Source organism: Rhinolophus hipposideros (genome assembly GCF_964194185.1).
Source record: "Rhinolophus hipposideros genome assembly, chromosome: 8".
Classification (NCBI taxonomy): domain Eukaryota; kingdom Metazoa; phylum Chordata; class Mammalia; order Chiroptera; family Rhinolophidae; genus Rhinolophus; species Rhinolophus hipposideros.
In genome coordinates, this window is record NC_138054.1 from 11,866,765 (window position 1) to 11,888,750 (window position 21,986).

Sequence of the window (21,986 nt, forward strand, 5' to 3'; positions counted from 1 at the left end):
TGATGGAGAATAGTTGGAGGTGGAGGGAGGCAGTTGGCTCGCTTTAGACAAAGTCCTGGAAGACTTACCTGAAAAGGTGATACTGAAGCTGAGATCTGAGGAGTGACAGGGACCCAGGTGGAAAGTGGTGGGGAGAAGCAGTCTAGGCATCGGACAGCCAGTGCAAAGGCCCTGAGGCAAGGAAGAGCAGGGCCCATTCTAGGACTTATTAGCAGGGAAGCCAGGCAGAGGAAGCTGACAGAGATCAAATCATGCAGAGCCCTGCAAGACCACGGCAAAGGGTTTGGATTTATTCTGAGTGCAGAGAAACCAGGCAGAGTTTCAAGCAGACAGAAGGTCGAGCTTCTGAGTTAGAGAATCTCAGCTGGGTAATTGCATGCAAATTCTTAACCTTTCCCAGCCTTGCTATTATTACCCCCAGATAAAGATTCTGACCTGTCAGGGTGTTGGTGAAGATTAAATGAGAACATCTGCAGAACACTTAACACACTTGGCACTGAGTGGTTCCCTATGTGGTAATTTAAAAAAGAAAATATTCTTTTAAATGTTTAGTTTCAAATGCTGTCTCCCCATTTAAATCAGTACTAAGAAAAAAGTGGAATTTGGGGTTGTATACCAATGCATCATTATTAAAATAAAATTGTATATTGTAATTTAGCCTGTAGGATTGGATTGGATTTTTAAACATAAAAAATCTTGTCTTTATAGTACAGACATTTAAGCGACTGTGTTATTCAAGTATGTATATTTAGAAGTATGTCTTGGCTAATGTTCAGGCAGAAAAGATCAGTTTTATTCATTATGGCAATTGGCATATTTATCAGCATTATCTGTAGTTATTAGCGTTGGATTCATTTTCTTCTTTTATGAGCATTCATGTCACTTAATGAGTGACAATAGATTTGAATTTTTTAGTGTTTAGAATTTCTAACATTACTACGGATAAAGGCTCTTTACCCACGGACACCTGTAATTGAAGTGCAGTTGCCCTAAGTCAGTGGTTCTCAAACTTGAGCATGGGTGCGAATCACCTGGAGGGTCCCACCTCCAGAATTCCTGATTTCTAACAAGTCCCAGGTGATGGCCATGCTGCTGGTGGCCCAGAAACCACATTTTGCAAGCTACAGGCACACCTTGTTTTAGTGTGCTTCGCTTTATTGCACTTCGCAGGTGTTGCATTTTTTTAACAAACTGAAGGCAAGACCTCCACCAGCAAAAAGATTACGACTCACTTTATTGCAATGCTCGCTTTATTGTGGTGGTCTGAAAATGAACCCATAATATCTCCAAGGTGTGCCTGTACTGTCGGACGCCAACAAGCTCAGTCACTGGCTACATGATTATTTACTGTTCAAGATATACCTCTATTTTATATTTATTTGCTATTATTTCCCCCACTGAATTATTGATAATGACAGTTAGAAATGTTACTGTGACATAAATGTTTTTTGGGGGGAGAAAAAAGTAATATGCAAACTATCAACTTTCCAGCTTCAAGCACTTATTATTGATGCATTCCATGATAAAGGACTTCAGACAATAAAAGAATATTTTCAACAGAAAGTGAGCCATGTTCCTCAAAAATATAATCATCTTGTATTATACCATCTCAACAAATCAATAAATAAGGCAAGTGGTTTTGTTTTGTTTTCTGACCAGAATACCAATGTGTAGTTATAATTTATAAAGCTTTCTTATTGGGATAGAATTGACATATAGCACTCTGTAAGTTTAAGTTGTACAGGATAGTTATTTGACATATATAGTGAAATGATTGCCACAGTAAGTTTAGTTAATATCCATCATTTCATATAGATACAAAATAAAAGAAAATTTTAAAATATATATGTTTTTCTTGTGATGAGAACTCTTAGGATTTACTCTCTTAACAACTTTCATTGTAAGGCTTTTGACTTAGTGTGGTCTCATACCTAGGAACTGGATAGAAATGAATTTCAGTATGTTTCATTGTTGCTGAAATGTATTCAGCAATTCTTCATCGATGGCCTCAAAGAAGATGAGCCTTTGCTAATTCAGCAGGGACTGATCCCAAAGATAAGTGTCACATTGTAATTTTGTATGGCTTTGGGTAACTTAAGGAACTAGAGTGGCTTCAGTTATCTAGTTAAGTTTGGTATTTCTGTTCCTTTGAAATCAAATTTGAAAAGGAATTGGTAACAATGCTTATTGCCCATATCTAATCAAAAATTGAGTTCAACATATGTTTCCTGACATATATGCTGGACAGGGCACTTTGGGAGTGTACAGGCATGAGTCAGACACAATCCCTTTCTCCCCTTGACAAGCCAATGCAAAAACATGATCACATGTTTTTATTAGTGAATTTGACTTAGGAATATGAGATGAGTAGGGAGTAAACTATTTCCCCAAAAAAGGCTCTATAGTATTTTAATAGACATTAGTAACAAGATCGGACCTAGATAGGTACCAAATACTTCCCCTTGCCATAGCCCACTTTTCCAACTTTCTAAAACCCGAGTTAAATCAGAAAAATCAAATCATAAAAACATTTTTTGCATATTCTAAGTCACCCCAATTATGAAACTCTATTTTTTAATTAACCAGAAGTTAACATTGTGAGTGCCTTTGTAATGGTATCTGGAAGCAAAGCAGTGTCTACCAAATCTCTTGCTGCAGTTCCCTTTTTATGATGAGATTTTGCAGCCCTGAGAAGATTTATTTATTTATGGAAATTTCATAACCATAATTTAGACACATTCGAAAGCATATACTGTTATTTCACGTAAGTTTTGGTCAAGACGAATAGATTTATATTATCAATGTGGATAGGATACTAGATTATATACTTTTTATAAAATTAAAGTTTATTGGGGTGACAACTATTAATAAAGTTACATAGATTTCAGTTGTACGGTTTTGTATTACATCATCTGTAAATCCCATTGTGTGTTCACCACCCATAGTCAGTTCTCCTTCCATCACCATATATTTGATCCATTTTACCCTCATCTCCCACCCCCCACCACCCTTACCCTCTGGTAACCACTAAACTATTGTCTGTGTCTATGAGTTTTTGTTTCTTCATTTCTTTGTCTTGTTCCTTTGTTGTTTTCAGTTTTATATACCACATATCAATCATTTGGTAATCTACTTTTTCTGTCTGATTTATTTCACTTAGCATAATAATTTCAAGATCCATCCATGTTGTTGCAAATGACATTTCGTCTTTTCTTATGGCAGAATAGTATTCAATTTTGTGTGTGTGTGTGTGTGTATCATCATGATATGTATATATATATATATATATATATATATATATATGTATATATACACACACACACACACACATATGTATAATCTTTATCTAATCATCTATTGAAGGACACTTTGGTTGTTTCCATGTCTTGACCACAATAAATAAAGCTGCAATGAACATTGGAGCACACGTGTCTTTATGGATAAATGTTTTCAGATTTTTTGGGTAGATACCCAGGAGAGCGATTGCTAGGTCATATGGTAATTCTATTCGTAATTTCTTGAGGAACCTCCACACTGCCTTCCATAGCGGCTGCACAAGCCTGCATTCCCACCAACAGTGGATGCGGGTTCCTTTTTCTCCACAGCCTCTCCAACACTTATGACTATTTGTCTTGTTGATGATAGCCATTCTGACTGGGGTGAGGTGATATCTCATTGTGGTTTTTATTTGCATTTCTCTGATGATTAGTGATGTTGAGCATTTTTTCATATGTCTATTTGCCATCTGTATGTCCTCTTTGGAGAAATGTCTCAGGTCCTCTGCCCATTTTTTTAAATTGAATTGTTTGTTTTTTTGTTGTTGAGTTGTATGAGTTCCTTATACATTTTGGATATTAGCCCCTTATCAGAGGCGTTTGCAAAAATATTTTCCCATTCGGTTGGTTGCCTTTTTATTTTGTCGATGGTTTCTTTTGCTGTGCAGAAGCTTTTTAGTTTGATATAGTCCCATTCATTTATTTTAGCTTTTACTTCCCGTGCCTTTGGAGTCAAATTCATAAAATGCTCTTTGAATCCAAGGTCCATAAGTTTAGTACCTATGTTTTCTTCTATGCAGTTTATTGTGTCAGGTCTTATGTTTATGTCTTTGATCCATTTTCAGTTAATTTTGGTACATGGTGACAGACAGCAGTCTAGTTTTGTTTTTTTGCATGTGGCTTTCCAATTCTCCCAGCACCATTTATTGAAGAGGTTGTCTTTTCTCTATTGTATGTTTTTGGCTTCTTTGTCAAAAATTATCTGTCCATATTTATGTGGTTTTATTTCTGGGTTCTCAATTCTATTCCATTGGTCGTGTCTGTTTTCTGCCAATACCATGCTGTTTTGATTATTGTTGCCCTGTAGTACAAGCTGAAGTCAGGGCATGTGATACACCAGCATTGTTCTTAGATTCTGTACTTCTAAAGCCAATTGTGTTTGCACGTCAACAAAAACTGTACTGGGATATTATTCTCCATAGAATAAGAATTTCCTACAGAAAGGAATATATTTAGTCCTGTATTAAAATCCAGGAGGATTAAGCAACTGGTCCTGTGCCATATACATAATGAGTAGTAGCTATTGTATTTGTAAACAAATATTTCGTCTGGCTTCTGGTACTGACACAGCTTGGTGCAGGTGAATCTATTAGACCATTTGTGGTCATGGCATATAAATGAGTTCAGGAGTGTTTTCTAGTACCAAGTTTTAATTAAATATAGCATTTCCTTCGCTTCTCTGTATCTGTACTCAACCAATATATTTTGGTGGGCTGCGAGGGAGAGAGGATTTGGGGGAATAAATGGAATGGCGACAGAAATGTATTTAAAACCACAGAATTTTGAGTATGAATAGAGGGAGAAATTGTCACCTTAGCAGTGAGTTCTACTATAAACTTATGGACCTTGGATTCAAAGAGCAAGGGATATTTCTTCCCTTGGATTGTCAGAGAAAAGTTTGCTTCAGGAAGTGGATGATTCAATCTAATGCAAACATTTGTCTGATTTGAGATAAAGGAAACATTACTTGCAACGTAGTAGTGGCTTTCAACCTTCTGTACATTAGAATCACCTGGAGAGCTTTAATAAGCACTGCCTGGGTCCCATCAGCAGAGATTCTGATTTACTGGGTCTGCGATGGGTCCCGGGCATCGGGGTGTTTCAGAGCTCCCTCCGTTTTCCTAATGTGCAGCCAAAGGTGAGAACTGATGGGCTTGTTCATGGTCTTCGGCTGGGGTACCTTGGGTTCTTGGCTCCAAATTGGACAGTTTCCAAGTTTGTGCTCCTGTTAAGCATTGTTTATCACGAACTCATGTTACTAACTTCATATTTAAGTGATGATTTAACTGTGCACGAAGGATTTTTTTCTTTTTGTTTTAAGAGTAACCAGTCTGAGCAAAATTGGTCCAAAGATGGCCTTTGCTTTATTGAATAAATATGTTGTAGGAGGGTTGACAGAAGTTTATTTTAAATCATACCAATCCTAGCAACTTAATATGAACTTGGATATATGTTCCTATAGAAAAGGAGAATCTCCAATTAGCTGGCAGCTTTTGGCCAAAGAAAGGTAGCCAGACTTAGGCAGATTTATTGTACTACTTCTACTTCTGGAGCACATTCCAAATTCTGCATCTCCTTTGATAGCTTATTGTCGTGTAGGGTGTCAGGCGGGGTCTCTGGTCCCGCTCCTCACATAAGAACGCAGGACATGGTGAGGCCAAAAAGGAACACCCACGGAGCCATAAGTAGGAGAGTCATATCACTAATTCTCACCGGCAGCATTCGCCTCTCTTCAATCTGCTCTTGCTAGCCCCCATTCTTTCTGCTAGCGTAGCCTTGGCAGTTATATTAGTGGCCAATGGCTCACTGGTTACAGCTGATGGCCAACTAGCCACAACTGATGGCCATCCAATCACAGTTGATGGCCATTTACGACCTGAGCCAGTACCTTTCTATGTGAGGCTGAGAGCCTGGAAACTGCTTTCTGGAACTTTGTCCCCACACTCCACCCCTACAGGGTCTCGCCTCATAATCTACGCGATAAGCGTCTCCCACGAGGGGCCCTGTACGAGGAGCCTGGAGGTGAATGCAATATCCTGGACATAGCCAGGCTCTCTGAGCACAGCCAGGGTTTCTCAGGGCACCACCAGTCCTTCTTGGCATAGCCAGACTTCCTGGGCTTCTTAGGGTACCAGCAGTCTCCCCGAGCACAGCCAGGGTTTCTCAGGGCACTGCCACTCTCTCTGGACACAGCCAGACTTCCTGTACACAGCCAGGGCTCTCAGGGCACTGCCACTCTCTCTGGACACAGCCAGACTTCCTGGGCTCAGCCAGGGCTCTCAGGACACTGCCACTCTCTTTGGGCACAGCCAGACTTCCTGGGCTCAACCAGGGCTCTCAGGGCACTGCCACTCTCCTGGGCCTCTCAGGGTACCGTGCTGGAACAACAGCGACTCACAGTCAAGGTGCTTACATTCTCAATGGCGGCCAGTCAAGACACAAAAGCAAACATCCACCAGTTCCACTACATGGTGGTATGTTCCTAAACAAATAGTCAAGCTGTCCATTAAATCAGGGATAGAAGGCAATTCCCCGTAGTCCATAGTCATTCGCCAGGGCTGTCCTGGGGGTGACCGATGACCTTGACCTCACCCTCATCTCCCACTGAGGACTCAGCAAGCGTTTTCTCCTGGGACTACAAGTCCTGTAGCCGGGCTGCCTCAGCAAGAACTTCCCAGCTCACAGGACCGCAACGACCTTCGCTTTCTCCGGCCTCTGCTGGTTGGAGAACCGTCCACGTCTTCCCACCCCTCCACGGGAGTCCAGCTCTCCGGCAGCTGCTCCTCCTGGTCTTCCTGAGACTGAGTGTTCATACGCACAAACTGCTCCACTGCCCTTCGGAAAGCTTTGGCCAGCACCGTATCCTGCCGACTATGCCATGTGTCATGCAGGGTGTCAGGCAGGGTCTCTGGTCCCCCTCCCCACATAAGAACGCAGGACATGGTGAGGCCAAAAAGGAACACGCACTGAGCCATAAGTAGGGGAGTCATATCACTATATTCTCACTGACGGCATTCACCTCTCTGCAATCCGCTCTTGCTATCCCTCATTCTTTCTGCCAGCGTAGCCACGGCAGTTATATTAGTGGCCAGTGGCTCACTGGTTACAGCTGACGGCCAGCTAGCCACAGCTGGTGGCCATCCAATCACAGTTGATGGCCATTTACTACCTGGGCCAGCACCTTTCTATGTGAGGCCGAGAGCCTGGAAACTGCTTTCTGGGGCTTTGTCCCCACACTTGTCTTCTATAGCTTCCCAGAGGACAGGAACTTCTGTTTGGGGAAGCTCATTTCTCTCTTAACCCTTCCTCACTAGCCCGTTAATATGGCTTCCCAGTATTGCTTCTAGCCAAGTCTCCTATTCTTACTAATTGCAACTCTGTAGCAGTGTGATTCTATCCCGGAGGGTTCTAGATGGAGGCCTCAGAGACAGGCCTCAATGAAATGTGATGGAATGGAAAAGGTCTTTAAAATTATTTCGCTGCAGTGAAAGAATCATCTTGTGTAATTGTATCAAATAGGAAGTAGTTATGCAGTAATGGGGGTTCCATCAATTTTTCTTCTCTTGTGTACATGGTTTCCTGGTTTGAAAGAACAGTAGGATTTCTGATCATGGACAATCTAGCGTCAGACACATCCTTGATTAATGCCACAGAAGACTTCTTTGACACAGCACTGGTAAGGATGGGGGCAGATGCTTCACTGAGCAGGTACCATTGATGATTTACAGAAATCTTTGAGTTATTTCTAAAACTTATGTTTTTCTAAGATGTGGATTTTACTGAAAGACTGCCATATTTTTTATTAGACTTTTATATGAAATAGAAACAAACATTAATATATATAACCAATGTTACAGAAAAATAAGCTGATTTATTTTCATACTTACATTATGTTATTCACCTGACTGAGGGTGGTATGTTGATTTTAATAAAGTAATTGAAGGTCAAATAGGAATTCTCTATAATTTTTTTACTGTATTTAAAGGAAACTCCTGCCTGTTAGAGAAATATCAGCATTAATGTATTAACATTATAGTTTATAATGCTTTTAAAAACTAATACGAGCTTTACTTTTTCTATCTTTTTATTAGATTATTTCTAGGAAGAGTAGTAAAGGTAAGTGTATTATTTACTACTAATTGGCTATTTACTTTTCATTAATAGAATATTCTGGTATAGAGAAAATATTTGTCTAAATGATATGTAAAGTAAAGTGGGTTTAATTATTATATTTGGACTTATTGACCATCTTATGGTAGTCGTATTGTGATGCTTAAATGAATTTTGTTGTAAAGTATGTATTGGTGTGCCTGGGGTACATCTTAATTTCACAGCTCCTGTCATCATTGGCTACTTTGCTCCATTCAGGTATAGAGTGCCACTTTTGTCATTCTAACCAGCAGTTTAGCTATTATTGATTTAACTTGGTGCTTATTCAGATGCCCTTCTCTGTCTTTCAAGGGTGGAAAAGGCAAATTTTTAGACTATTTGGAAGTTAGATAGATGATTTTGTTCAATTTACTCAAGTTAAAGGTAATTTGACATCTTGAATTATGATACACCATGGATTCAAAGACACACTTAAAATATTTGAGCATTTCAGTAATTGAGGCCATCTTAAAAAGTACATGCCCTCTTCGTATTGTCCATCTCCTTATATTTCTTTTGAAAAGCTGTTATTAACTTGACTACATTCTACAGTGGATGGTATCTCATAATGGAGGAAATTCAATTCTAGAAGCTTAGGTACACACTACGCTTAGTTGATTTTGAAAAGGGTCCCCATAAAATAAGTCAGTGAATCCAAATACTCTTTTCTTTTCTTTTTTTAAAAGATTTTATTGGGGAAGGGGAACAGGACTTTATTGGGAAACAGTGTGTACTTCTCGGTCTTTTTTTTTTTTTTTCCAAGTCAAGTTGTTGTCCTTTCAATCTTAGTTGTGGAGGGTGCCATTCAGCTTCAACTCGTGCTTCACCTTGTTGTCCTTTCAGTTTTAGCTCTGGAGGGTGTAGCTCGGCTCCAGGTCCAGTTGCAGTTTCTAGTTGCAGGGGCACAGCCCACCATCCCTTGTGGGAGTTGAATCAGCAACCTTGTGGTTGAGAGAACACTCTCCAACCAACTGAGCCATCCGGGAGCTCAGTGGCAGCTCAGCTCAAGATGCCGTATTCAATCTTAGTTGCAGAGAGTGGAGCCCACCATCCCTTGTGGCATTCGAAGAGTTGAACCGGCAACTTGTGGTTGAGAGCCCACTGGCCCATGTGGGAATTGAACCGGCAGCCTTCGGAGTTAGGAGCATGGAGCTCCAACCGCCTGAGCCACCGGGCCGGCCCTCAAAATACTCTTAAGTCAATTTTTTAATGAACTTCATGTGATAGTTACTGTCTCTAAAATCAATTGATAAAGTACACAATGCTAAAAAACCACTTCAAATTATGTAACAATTAAAAATAAACTTGTCTTTCATTAATTACAACAGCATATATATCACTGCATATTTGGAAAAAAAAAAAAACGTATGAGAGAGATCCATTCAGTCTGCATTGGGTGCTTGGTCCATATATTGATTCCTATCCTTACAATGACTCCATTTACCCCAATGGAGGAAACACTGCTCTGTGAAAACACTGCAAGTGAAAAAAAACAAACAACACAAAAATAAGACATGGAAAAACCTGACATTTGCAGAGAGGTCAGCATTTGGCCTGGGTGTTGTTAAGCCTGGACTCTATAGAGTTGATGTTTAATCTCTTTCTCTGAAGCACAAAGATGTTTTCACTGACTGACCTTCCCACCTCCTCCTGCCATTGATAGAATTAGTCCTTCCTTTTTGTTCCAAGATTTATGTCATCTTACTGTATGTGTTCCATTTTTATGATTTCTTAGTTTTGTGCTTTGTGTATGTGTAGTGTGTGTGTGCATATATATATATATATATATGCACACACACACACACACACACACACACACATACACACAATTTGCTCCTCTCTAGTGATTTGAATGGCTGGTGTCTGTCTTTTGGTACACTGGTAGTAGCTCTTAATTACCAACATCAAAATTATAGCACCCTATTTCTTCTGTATACTATGTAACAAGGAATTCAGCATGTTTTGAATTCCATCTTCCACCCAGATTTATTTAATTTAAGATGGGGTTTTAGGCTCATATGTAGCTTTGTAAATAGTATTTGCTGTATGCCTTGTGTTGCAATCTTATTTACAGTAATTATTTAGGGGTCACTACCAACCTGTTTATACCATGATGTCCTCAGTCTTGAGTTCTTTTTTCTGTTTTATCTCCATCTGCTATATTTTGAAGAGTATTATTAGGGTGTGTGGGTTGGACATGGTCAGAGCTTTTTGTTATTTAACAATATCTTTGTGGCTTTTATATAATATCACTCTTGCTTTGCAAGTTCTCCTCCTCAAAATTCTGTTTCATTGTCTTCCATCAAGTGTTGGGAGCATGTGCACACCACCTTTAGGTGGTTCTTGATGAGAAATTTGAAATCAAATCCTACTTTAGCTTGGGAAATTTTATTTTCTGATAATTTTGTCAGTTAGAGCAGGGTTTTTCAACTCTGACACTTGGGGCCAGGTAATTCTTTGTTTTGGGGTGCTCTCCTGGCCTTTATCCACTCGTTGCTAATAGCAGCCTCTCCCACTTCCCCAGTTGGGACAAGCAAGAAACGTCTCCAGAAATTGTTGGGTGCTCCTTAGGGAAAGGAGGGCAAAAATCACCTCTAGTTGCAAAACACTGAGTTAAAGTGTTTTCGGTATATGAAAAAGAATAGCTAGTTGAAATAGGGTTGAATGATAAAGGTGACTTATTGACCTAGGAATTAAAAAGTCTGGAGACAGGTGGTTCAGCAGCAGTTTGGTTGTGGCCTATGCTCCATTCTCTGCAGTTCTTTCAGTGCTGCCTTGCTCAGAGGCTTGTATTTGCTCTCAAGTTGGTCTCCTTTGATGGTTGTAAAATGGCAGCCAGCAATCAGAGCTTTGTGCTTTCTGGTTCACATCTAGGGGGAGAAACATTCACCTTCCTCAACCATCAGAAGAAAAGCCCTGACTTTGCTCTGATTGGACGGCCACCCCCTTAATGAACCAATCACTATGAAAAGATGAATGGGATGTCCCAGCATAGCTTATGCCAATTAGGATCCATTCCTGAAGCAAGTCAGTCCCACCCAATAGCATGACTGCTACATAACAGAGGAGGGGGAAAGGGTGATAGGAAGGCACGAAAAAGTCCAGTACGGTTACTCTTCCTATTCTGGTCACTTTGTAAGATTATCTGTTATTCATCTATTGCATCTTTTTTGTCTTCGTATACATTTTTGTCTCACTTTTCTCTGTATATTTTGAGAACAGTTCTCGAGTTTTTCTTGGAAGCCATAGTTTTAATTCTGCTTTCATTGCTTTCAGTACAAACTTCAATTCTGCTATCATGTCTTTGCTTCCTTGAAACCTATGAGTGGTGGTGATTTGCCTCTGCTTTTCTATCCTTATTTCTCTCTCTACTTTGTATTGCAGAGAACATTTTTGTTTTTTTGTTTTTTAATCAATTGGCTGCCTGCTAAGTTTAGCCAATGGAAGGAAATTGGAGGGAGAGAGCAAAGAAGGCATTTTTCCCCCTCCCTTCTGTTGAGGTGCCAGCTCCAGGAGTGACTGCATTGTCCCTGTGGCTCTGGCCCATGTGTGGTTATAGCTTTTGCTAGGTGACTTAGATTCCCGGGATCTGGTCGTATCACTTCCTCCCTGTGACTTTAGGGGAGGTGTGGCATGCTGGGAGAGTTGTGGTAGTTACGTGACTGATGCTAATTTCTAGGCTACCTCACTGTTTCCAGTTTGGCTTCCCAGCATTTAAATCATCTTTGTAACTAAGTCCTTGTATTAAATTTCCTCAGATTGAACTATCTAGAATGGCTTAAATTTTCATATTACGTATTTCTTCCTCATTTACTTCTGTATTCTGTATGTTCACCTTAGACTGTTGCCTTCTCTTGCAAATCTAATTTTTATTTCATAGAATTCAGTTCTTTTGAAGTTTGAGATGATAAATCAGATGCTTCCTAAATTTTTGTTTCCTGAAGTAAGCATTTTTTCGTCACTTTTCTGATACCTCTTGACTTACCATGGTCCTCTGTCCTTTTCATAGGACTATAATTTTAGTTTTTCTTATTACTCTTTAAATGAAAAGATTGAATTACATCCAATATTTGCTAGTGAACAGGGTGCATAAATATCTTTGGGGCCCTCTGCTGTCCATGTGGACTCTGTTAGAATCTTCCTCTCAAGTTCTAAGCTGACAAGCAAGTGGTTGACACAGGCCCTAGCCAAATACAGTGCTACCTTGGTTTTCTAACGTAATCCACGAGTTCTGAAATGTTCGAAAATAGCCGACAGCTAGGCCTCAGGATCTTGCACTCAGCGGAATCCATATGACATGTTCGACTTCTGAGTCGTGTTCGAAAATCGAAAACCGAAGCATTTACTTCCGGGTTTACGGCATTCATAAATCAAAATGTTCGTCAATGGAGATGTTCGAGGTACCACTGTATCTGGTTTCCAGAGATTATCCAGCAGTATTAATCCGCTGGTTTTGGACTGAAGAGGGATCGTTTTTATTTCTACTTTTTGGTTTAGGTTCCTACAGTTTCATGAATTATATGGGAGTTAAAAAGTATAACATATGTGATAAATAATTCATATATCAAAATTGTACATCTGAACCTATCAAAATAATATTATGATCTTACCGTAAGTTTCTGCAGTGTACACTCCTGCTGTCATTTCATATTTTAATATAATATGACTAAGTAAAATCATAAAATAATAGTTTGGTGTTTCATAAGCATAAAGTATTACCATCTACCCCCCTTTTATTTTTTACTATGTACTGACTTATAAATAGCTGTTGAAGTTCCTATGATTATGCTATTTAATGAAGACCAACACTTTATTAAAAAATTCCTGTTTCTGTTAGCATAAGACCTTATAAAAGTTTAATTTTTATGAAAGATGTAAATGTAAGAAATGCATAGAAACAAAGGGACACTGTGCAGGGGCTTCCCTTTGCACATTGCTCAGTCTGGACTAAAAAGTAGCTTTGCTTGAGATGCGGGAATCACAGCAGTCATACTTTACATATTCTGCTCCTACTTTCCTCGCTGGGTGTTTATGCCATGCAAGTGTACTGTGGCCTGGGGACTTCTAGAACTCGAAGCAGACTCTAATTTGTCTCTTACCCAGACTATACAATTTCTGAAATGTTTACTGCTCCCATTGCTTTTTCAGTCTTTGCCTCCTTTTTCTGTGCAGGAGGCCTTTCCTTATATTTTGCATCAGTTTGATTATTTCAAAATTATGCTTTCAGGGAAAATTCAAATGTTGGGTTCCTTCATGTTAACCTTAGGATTTCTGGTGACGGAAAAGACTGTAAATCTTTTGATTCAACAGGAGGTGAGTTGCAAATAATGAAACAGATAATAATTGTTCTAGAAACCTTGGAGAAGGTTATGCATAGGTCCCTATTTTGCTTTTTCCCCCATGAATGCCTTCTTCAACTCCGAACAGGCTTTGAAGACTTTGAATGGCATCTTGCATGCTGTACCTTGGGAAGAGAGAAAACAATTCTCCTTGTCCGAAGGCCCGTGTCATCTTATGTAAGTGAACTTGTACTCAATTATGTGGTGACATAAGGGAAAAATCTCTCTGTACTTCCTCAGTCTTTGTTCTCCTTAGTCCTGATCGCTTCATTCCTTCCTTTAGTATGAGCTTTGTGTGTCTATAATGGCTCAGGCACTATGCTAAGTAGTGAAGAAGGACTGAGGAAACAAGCCAGACTTTACTAAGCTCTTTTTCAGTAGTATGGGTTTTGGTCTTGGTTTTTGTAGGTGTTTTTTTTTTGTTGTTGTTATTTTTTCCATCAAGTTTGTAAAATGTTTTCTCGGGCTATAGATTATTTTTTCATTGTATATGTGAACTGAATTAGTTATTCATAGGAGAATGTTGAGTGTAGACCCTGCTGCTAAACTGCTTGGCTTGAAGTCCTGGTTTTGCCCACTTATGTTCATTGCATTATCTACATACAGCACAGCCTTAACCTCACTGTACCTCAGTTTGCTTGCCTGTAAAACGGGCCAACATTAATGCCTGACTGATAGAGTTATTGTCTAAGTTCAATCAGACAGTCCATTGAAAGTGATTAGCTCATGACCTGCTAGAGAGCAAATACTCAAAGGTTACCAACCATCAGCTATACTAATAGGGAACGGAATCTGTATTGCTTTTCAAGTGACAGATATTTTGGTTTTTTGGTGCTTTAGTCCTAATTATGTAGTTCTTGGGACATTGGAATTTGGAGGTAAAGTTGTAATGTGTGGCCATGAAAAGGGCAAAACCAGCACCCTGTTTTGAAATTTGAACCTAAACCCATGACTGTGTGCTAACCACTAACTAGCATTGATGGTATCATTGTGATACACAGTCGTTATGTGACATGAAGCCATGATAGGCCAAAGGAAGGGTGACTAAGTTTACCATAGTAAGCCCGAAAGAGGTGACTGGTGAGCAGCGAGCTCATTGCTGTCGGGTTTGTTCACTTGTCTATGCAGGATGCAATTTTTCCACTGAATTTTTCCTAAAAAAATATTTATTGACTGTATTAGTGAAGTCATTATTCTTAGTGGTATGTTTGGACTTGGAGAGCAACTGACCTGAGGTTTTTCTCCTAAGTTTTCAATCTAATCATATGGTCCTACTTTATTCATTGTATGTTCTAGAAAGTCTGGAATATTCGAGACTTCAAGTAAAATATGAAAGCATAAAATTAAGCAGAATTCTCAGTGGTACTGTTTCAAGGGTTCTATTTAATAGTAAAAAGTCGATCATGTATTATGAGGAACTGAACTACTACAAGATTTCTTAACAAATCTGTTCTTTAAAATGGGACTTATTTCAAACATTAAAAAAAGATCAACATCACATTTGTCAGCATTTAGTTAAAATTGTTAAATAAATACAGATGTTCTTCAGCTTGTGATGGGGTTAGGTCTCAGTAAACCCCATGGTAAACTGAAAGTATTATAGGTCGAAAATGTGTTGAATATACTTAACCTACCAAACATAGTAACTTATCTTCGCCTACCTGATACATACTCAGAACACGCATGTTAGTTTGGGCACAGTCATCTAACACAAAGCTTATTTTATAATAAAGTGTTGAATATCTCATGTCATTTCTTGTACGTGTTGCTTTTGTACCATTGTAAAGTTGAAAATTGTTCAATTGAACCATTGTAAGTTGGGGACAGTCTGCGTTCAATATGGAAGTCTGTGTTAGTTACAATAATTTAACCACTTAATCTCATTACACCTCTAACTTAATCAGTTTTAAAATGAGTTCAAGAAGCTCATTGGAAAGACCCACAGCATTGTTAATATTTCTTCAAGATGTCAAACTGTAAAAATAGGTATACATTCTCATAATGTTGGTTAGGTGATTATAAAATTCCAGAATATTAGCATTTGACGAATCCTCACAGGTCATCAAATTAAATTCACTTTACAGAAGGAGAAATAGAATTTCAGAATGCATAGTAGCTATAGCTTCTTTAAAAGAAGTACAGTTAAGTCATTAAGATACAAACTTGAGAAATAATTTCTTGTTTTTAAACAAACAACTGTTTTTATTTTTATTTTTAAACTTTTTTTTTTTGAAGATTTTATTGGGGTTGGGGAACAGGACTTTATTGGGGAACAGTGTGTACTTTCAGGATTTTTTCCAAGTCAAGTTGTTCTTTCAATCGTAGTTGTGGAGGGCGCAGCTCAGCTCCAGGTCCAGTTGCCGTTGTTAGTTGCAGGGGACGCAGCCCACCATCCCTTGCAGGAATCGAACCAGCAACCTTGTGGTTGAGAGCCCACTGGCCCATGTGGGAATTGAACCAGCAGCCTTCAGCGTTAGGAGCACAGAGCTCCAACTGCCTGAGCCACCGGGCCCGCCCCCGAGAAACATTTTTTTTCTGAAAATGTCTTCTTGACATTGAGAAAAACGCTGATGCTGACTTTGAAATAATTTCAGATATATATATCTATACATATCTATATATCTGTATCTATATCTATATCTATATCTATATCTATATCTATATCTATATAAACATATATATATAGTCACAGGATATATATATATATATATATATATATATATGTATATATATGTAGTCACAGGATGTGGAGTACAGCATAAGGAATAGAGTCAATAGAATTGTAATAGCTGTATACCCCATGCTATATACGATGTCAGAAGGGTTGTAGATTGGGGGAGGGGGTTATCACTTCATGAGAGGAATAAATGTCTAACTATTACATTGTTTTGTACACCTGAAACTAATAATACATAAAAAGAAATATGTATCTTGGTCTTAAAATTTCAAGCCAATATAGTGAAGTTTTGCCTATTTATGTTCATTTCACTAAAATGCAGTTTATCTAAATGTTTCAGGAAAAACCTTGCAAGGACAATCTTGACTGTGGGTGGTAAGAAATGTTTAGAATTTTAAATATTAGAATATTAAATATTGGACGTTGGGGCTTTAATGAGTATTGTGGAACTATGGGGAATAAATTATGGCCAAATTTGAAAAAGGAATTAGGATTTTATTTTTCATTTATTATGAGAGATTTTGACATGCTTGAAAACCATAAAAAATAATGAATATTCATTTACTCACCAACCAGCTTAGTCAAATTCTATCATTTTGCCACATTTGCTTTGAATCTTTTTTAAAATAAATCAGAGTTACAGGTAAAGCGCCAGTGTCCATATCCCTGATCCCCTTCCTCTCTCCATTGATAGAAGTAATACTTGACTTGGATTTATTTTTCGTTCCTAAGTATATTTTTCCACTTTTTTTCTTTGTGTTCATAAGCAACATATATTATTGTTTTGCACATTTTAAAAGCATTTTATAAATCTCATTTTATTGTACATATCCAGCTGCAACTTTCTTTTTACACTTAAAATTATTTGAGATTTAAACATGTTGATATACGTAGTTTTTGTTTATCTGCTGTGAAATACCTCAATCTTGGGATTTAATTTTTGTAGTAGAAGTATTATTTAAAGGCTATTTGATGAGCTCCTTTTGATGAATGTTTTAATATACAGAAGGTGCCAAAAAATGCATATACCTTTTAAGAAAGGAAAGCTATTAAAATTGTAATACTCAATATATACCGATAACAAAAGATGAATACAAATCACATTTGACTTCTGCAATTGCAAGAGGTGCTCAAAGTGGTTACCATCAGCGTCCAGACACTTCTGATTATGACGAACTACTGCTTGAGCAACGTGGACCAAAGTGTCCACTCGTATACATTTTTTTGGCACCTTCAGTGTATGAAATACGGAGATATCATTTACTTAAAATTGTTATATGCTGACCAATTGTTTACATTTTCACCTAATATTTTGTAAATATTGAATTTAAATGATTATAATTATTCCAGGATACATCTTGCTGCTTATAAAACAGTGCTAGTCTTAGATGGAATTTCTTAACGCAAGTGCTAATCTGTGGAACTCAGTTCTTCTTTTGCTTTGTGCCTAGAATTGTCCATGTTTACCGTGTTTTTAATCTCTAGATTATGACCAGCAGGTTGCTCTTTCTGAAGCATTGTGTAGACTGACAAATAAAATATCAAGAGATGACCTTGTCCATCAGTGGTTTGAAGATGACGTCATTGCCGAAGCTTTCAAAAAAATTAAGGATCGAAAATTTGAGACGGTGCGATTCCTGGTCATCAAAATTCCATTTAATGTGTACTTATTAAGCATCTTGTCAGTGCTTTCCTGTGCTCATGGGAGGGTCTTTTCCTTAAATGTGATTACGTTGCCATTCTTAAACTTTGTTTCCCATTTATGTGGAACAATTTGAGGACAGTACAAACAGAGTATTTGTGGGTCAAATATGGCGATGCAGACAGGACTTCTTTATAGATAACTTCGAAGTTACCTATATGTGAATGTGATGGATCCAGTCAGAGAAAATGGGGTGGGGAGCAATTTTTCAATGAGCCTCGAAGGGTAGGCTGAATTGGAGAAGAAAAGAAAGTGAACTTCAGCCTTGCAAAGAGCAGCTGGTGCAATGATGGGAGGCTTAAAATAGCATGGTGTGCTCTAGTGGTAGAGGAGTATTACGGGGTGTTTGTGTTGTGAGCCATCCAGCCCCTATACGTTGGAGGAACAATAATTTTTAGTGTCTTCTACGCAACCTGGGTTCACTGTGATTGTGTTCTCAAGTAGCACAACAATAGCCTATGGCTTTGTTGCATACTCACCTTCATCCTAAAATAGCTAAAATGTTTTTCCTCTTCTTGTAATAAGTTCTTAAAATGAGAGTTAGACACTTAGGAAAAGATAAAATTCTTTATAATAGCGTTATGTTGAACAAAGCCATCTGGTCCAAACTGCTGTGTACTTAAGATTCTATTAAACTTTTACATATATGATTAAACATATTAAATATGACTTTGAGTCTATTGCCAGATCTGCAATAGTCAGGATTCAATTTGATTTAAATAGAAAGACCATGGTATGAACATTGGAGTCCCACTTCCCCTGACTTACTGATGTATGCATTTTGGCAAGGTAGTTGACTTACGAAGCCTGAGAGTCCACATCTGTAAAATGGAAATGAAACCCACCTCAGAATCTGGAGAATTAAATGAGAGAAACTGCAAGTAACTGAGATGTTGTGGACACGCCCTTGTTAGTTTCCTTTCTCCTGTGTGTCATTCCGTCATCTGCAGGGAAATTTGATGAAAGTAGGACAAAAATAATTATCTTGTTTTTCAGGTCAAGATAGCCATCAACTTCTTAATAAATTGCTTTTATATGAAGGCTTACATTGCTGTTGTCTATTTAGTGCTGAATATAGATAGACACAGAGTGTAAAGACTGAATACAACAGCCAGTCTTTGCTAACAAACGAGACGAAAGCCTAGATCAGTGTCTCTTGGGCTTTCAAATTTTGGAGGCAACAGATTTACCTTCCTAATAGCTATTGGTTAGAACTTTAAAAATATTCTTTATCCTTAGAACATATACCAGGAGAGAACCAAGGAAGAAGTGGGATAGAGAATTCTGGATAAGGAAAATTGGCCCTGGATAATACACATAGATAAAACCAAAATTGATAAGTTTTATAGGTTTTTGGTTGACTTGTGCTGTGCAGATGTTAGTGAGATGGATGCCCAGTGGGTTAGTCAAATATTATAATCGAGCTTATTAGTATGATGTGTTTCTCTGCTATTCTTTTAGCCCAGTTAAACCCAGTAATTGTGCACTTTTGGAGACTTAAACATTCCTCAGCAGAAAATCTGAGGATTCCTTTTAAAACATGTGTCTGGAGCCTCCTCTTAGTGATACAAAGTATTGTTTTAGTTCAACTATAATAATGAATCCTTGTGGAGGCTTGTGATTTTCCCAGATCCTGGAAATTTAGAAGCAAACACTGGCTTCTACAGGCTGGTGAGGGGTACTACTATTTAATAAGACATCTTGATTTTTTTATTTTATTAAAAAGTTTTCATCATTTACTTTGAAGGACGCTAGACTGTTTCTCAATTACCTAAACAACAGACTTGGTGACCAAAGAAGGTAAGATGTTTTTCTCAGTATTATTTTATTGACCAGCTGTATTCTGAAAATATCTAATATTAAAAAAGAAATCTAGGATCTGTTTTATTTTAAGAGAGAATTTGGGATACATAACTTACTGAATACTACTGAGTTACCCATTGTGTAGAAAGACTAGACACATTCTGCCTAGTGACTCATTCCTGTGTGTTTAAAAGTAATTTCTGTCAGTCTTTTAGCGTATTTAGATTTGGAATATTTTTAACATTACGTCATCTGGGGAGATTTTGTGAAGAGTAATTTCCTATAGATGAGGTCACTAGGGATAGGCATATTATGGACAGGTAAGCCCCCGATGAAAAGATATTTGCTAAATTCACTCCTTTTATTGGGAATCTTGCTAAACGACTGGGTTGAGATATATTACCAGTAAACCTGGCTGTAGACTGCCAGATGGAGACTTGAAATCTAGCCATAGGTAGATCTCCATTTGCAGGTTTGAGATCTCCTTCCATACTTTGCGCAAAGAGACTTAATGGCACACTCTAGTTATAAATGCTTGTTTGTAGAATATCGGTAGGTTGGGTTTGGGTTCCATCCATATTTTATTTCACTTTTTAATTGTGAAGTATTTTGCAGGGTCTATTCATTTCCATGTATTGCCGCTTTTGCTGATGGGTATGAGGTATGTTTGTCTCTTTTGGGGGCCATGAGGGTGGTGTGTAATAAAACCCATAGTTTGGTTTACTTAATCAGGGCAAGCTGTTCTTGATACCTGAAGCATTTTTAAAACAGGAAGTCTACTTCTAGAGGCCTCAACTCTGAAGCTTATTGTCCCCTTTCCCAGTCTTCTCTCATACTGTAACTGGGGCACAGGACGCTTAAGGGCCCTACTGTTAATACTAGGTAAAGACATTTTAGGGTTTCTATGTGTTTATAAGGTTAATTACAGGACCCTTCCCTTATTTTACTCTATTAGTGGGTAATATTATTCATGTTTGGATAAATGGGAAAAGGGCAATTGTCTTCCTTTTTATACAGCTGATGCTTCCCACTCCATTCCTAGCAATTGGGGCCACTCTCCTTTCTCTAGATCATTCTGCTTTGTACTTTATACTCCAAAATTGAGCAGCCTCTTTTTACTCCCTTTTTTTTTGGTTTCTGGAAAGGTGCCCCAATTTACAGCACCTCAATTTTTGGGTAAAATCTTCAAAGATTGCTAAACAGCCAATATTGGGTGTTCCTAGGACCCTGTCTTCAGAACGTCCTAATGAACCATTTCTTTGTTTTGGGTTCAGAGTCCCCTTCTTGGCTTTTGTTAGGTGAGTCTGCAATTCATTCTACAAGTTCCTGCTTCTAGAACTGATTTTGGTAGTTTGATTCCTGTATCTCAGTGGCCTGTTTTTCCCTCTAGTTATCTGAGGACTCCAATCTCTGCTTGATTCTTCTTTCTAGGACTTCTAAATTTATATCAGCTTCAATCACGGCCCTTACACTGGCTTCCAGTAACATTCATTATGGGTTAAAACATGTAGTTATTAAAAAGTAACCATGTGTGATGGAAAGATGGCCAAGAAATACTATTTGTTGGAAAAGTAGGTGGTAGAATAGTAAGTCTAGTGTTTGCTCCATTGTTGAGAAATAAAAGCTCTCTATAGACTTCCTGATATATGTCTAGAATATGTCTGGGAGAAAACAAAGCCATTGTTCATGGTGACTTTGGGAAGTCTGATACTTAAATATCTGTTAAATAGCTAAGGATAGTGTTTTGTGTGTTTTCTCTCTCCCTCCTCCCAGAAATTAGCTTAGTTATATAAAACTGAGACTTTTTTTTGTTTTGCAGAAATGAGTAAGGTACTAAAAAGACACCCTATAATTACAGTAGTTTTTAGGAAAAGGATAAGTTCTGGTTTTAATGGAAAATTTTTTGTCTCACCCTTTGACATGAGATTTACGTGTATAATTTTTGCTGAAATTATATCTTACAGTTGAAAAAACCAGTAGATGAAAAACTAGAGGAATTCTGGATTGATTTCAACCTAGGAAGTCAGAGTGTAACTTTTTATATAGACAACATTGAGGTAATCACATTTGATTTCTGTTTAAATTTAAGTGCTTAGACATTGTTCATATGCAAGTATGTGTTATGTGCTCATTTCACATATTTTTCACTTATTTTTTTCCCCAAGAGTGCTCTGTGGGACTCAGTAAAACTTTTGAAGGAAGCAGTGATTAATTTCAGCATAATAGGTAAGATGATAATTGAACTACCCCACATTTAGTTC

At 38.1% G+C, this 21,986-nt stretch overlaps 1 protein-coding gene across 1 annotated transcript in view; it reads left to right on the forward strand.

Moving 5' to 3' along the window:
* Positions 1-251: 251 nt before the first annotated feature.
* SYCP2L (synaptonemal complex protein 2 like) overlaps positions 252-21,986 on the forward strand; it is a gene marked incomplete at both ends in the record, with an annotated part of 80,215 nt that continues 58,480 nt past the window's right edge. The window contains 13 exons of the mRNA XM_081056446.1: positions 252-368; positions 1,492-1,629; positions 1,936-2,059; positions 7,631-7,731; positions 8,147-8,171; positions 13,432-13,517; positions 13,632-13,720; positions 16,561-16,595; positions 17,706-17,848; positions 19,670-19,722; positions 20,341-20,386; positions 21,690-21,782; positions 21,891-21,951. Coding sequence (XP_080912572.1) covers positions 252-368; positions 1,492-1,629; positions 1,936-2,059; positions 7,631-7,731; positions 8,147-8,171; positions 13,432-13,517; positions 13,632-13,720; positions 16,561-16,595; positions 17,706-17,848; positions 19,670-19,722; positions 20,341-20,386; positions 21,690-21,782; positions 21,891-21,951 — 1,111 coding nt within the window. The remainder of the gene's footprint in view (positions 369-1,491; positions 1,630-1,935; positions 2,060-7,630; positions 7,732-8,146; positions 8,172-13,431; positions 13,518-13,631; positions 13,721-16,560; positions 16,596-17,705; positions 17,849-19,669; positions 19,723-20,340; positions 20,387-21,689; positions 21,783-21,890; positions 21,952-21,986) is intronic.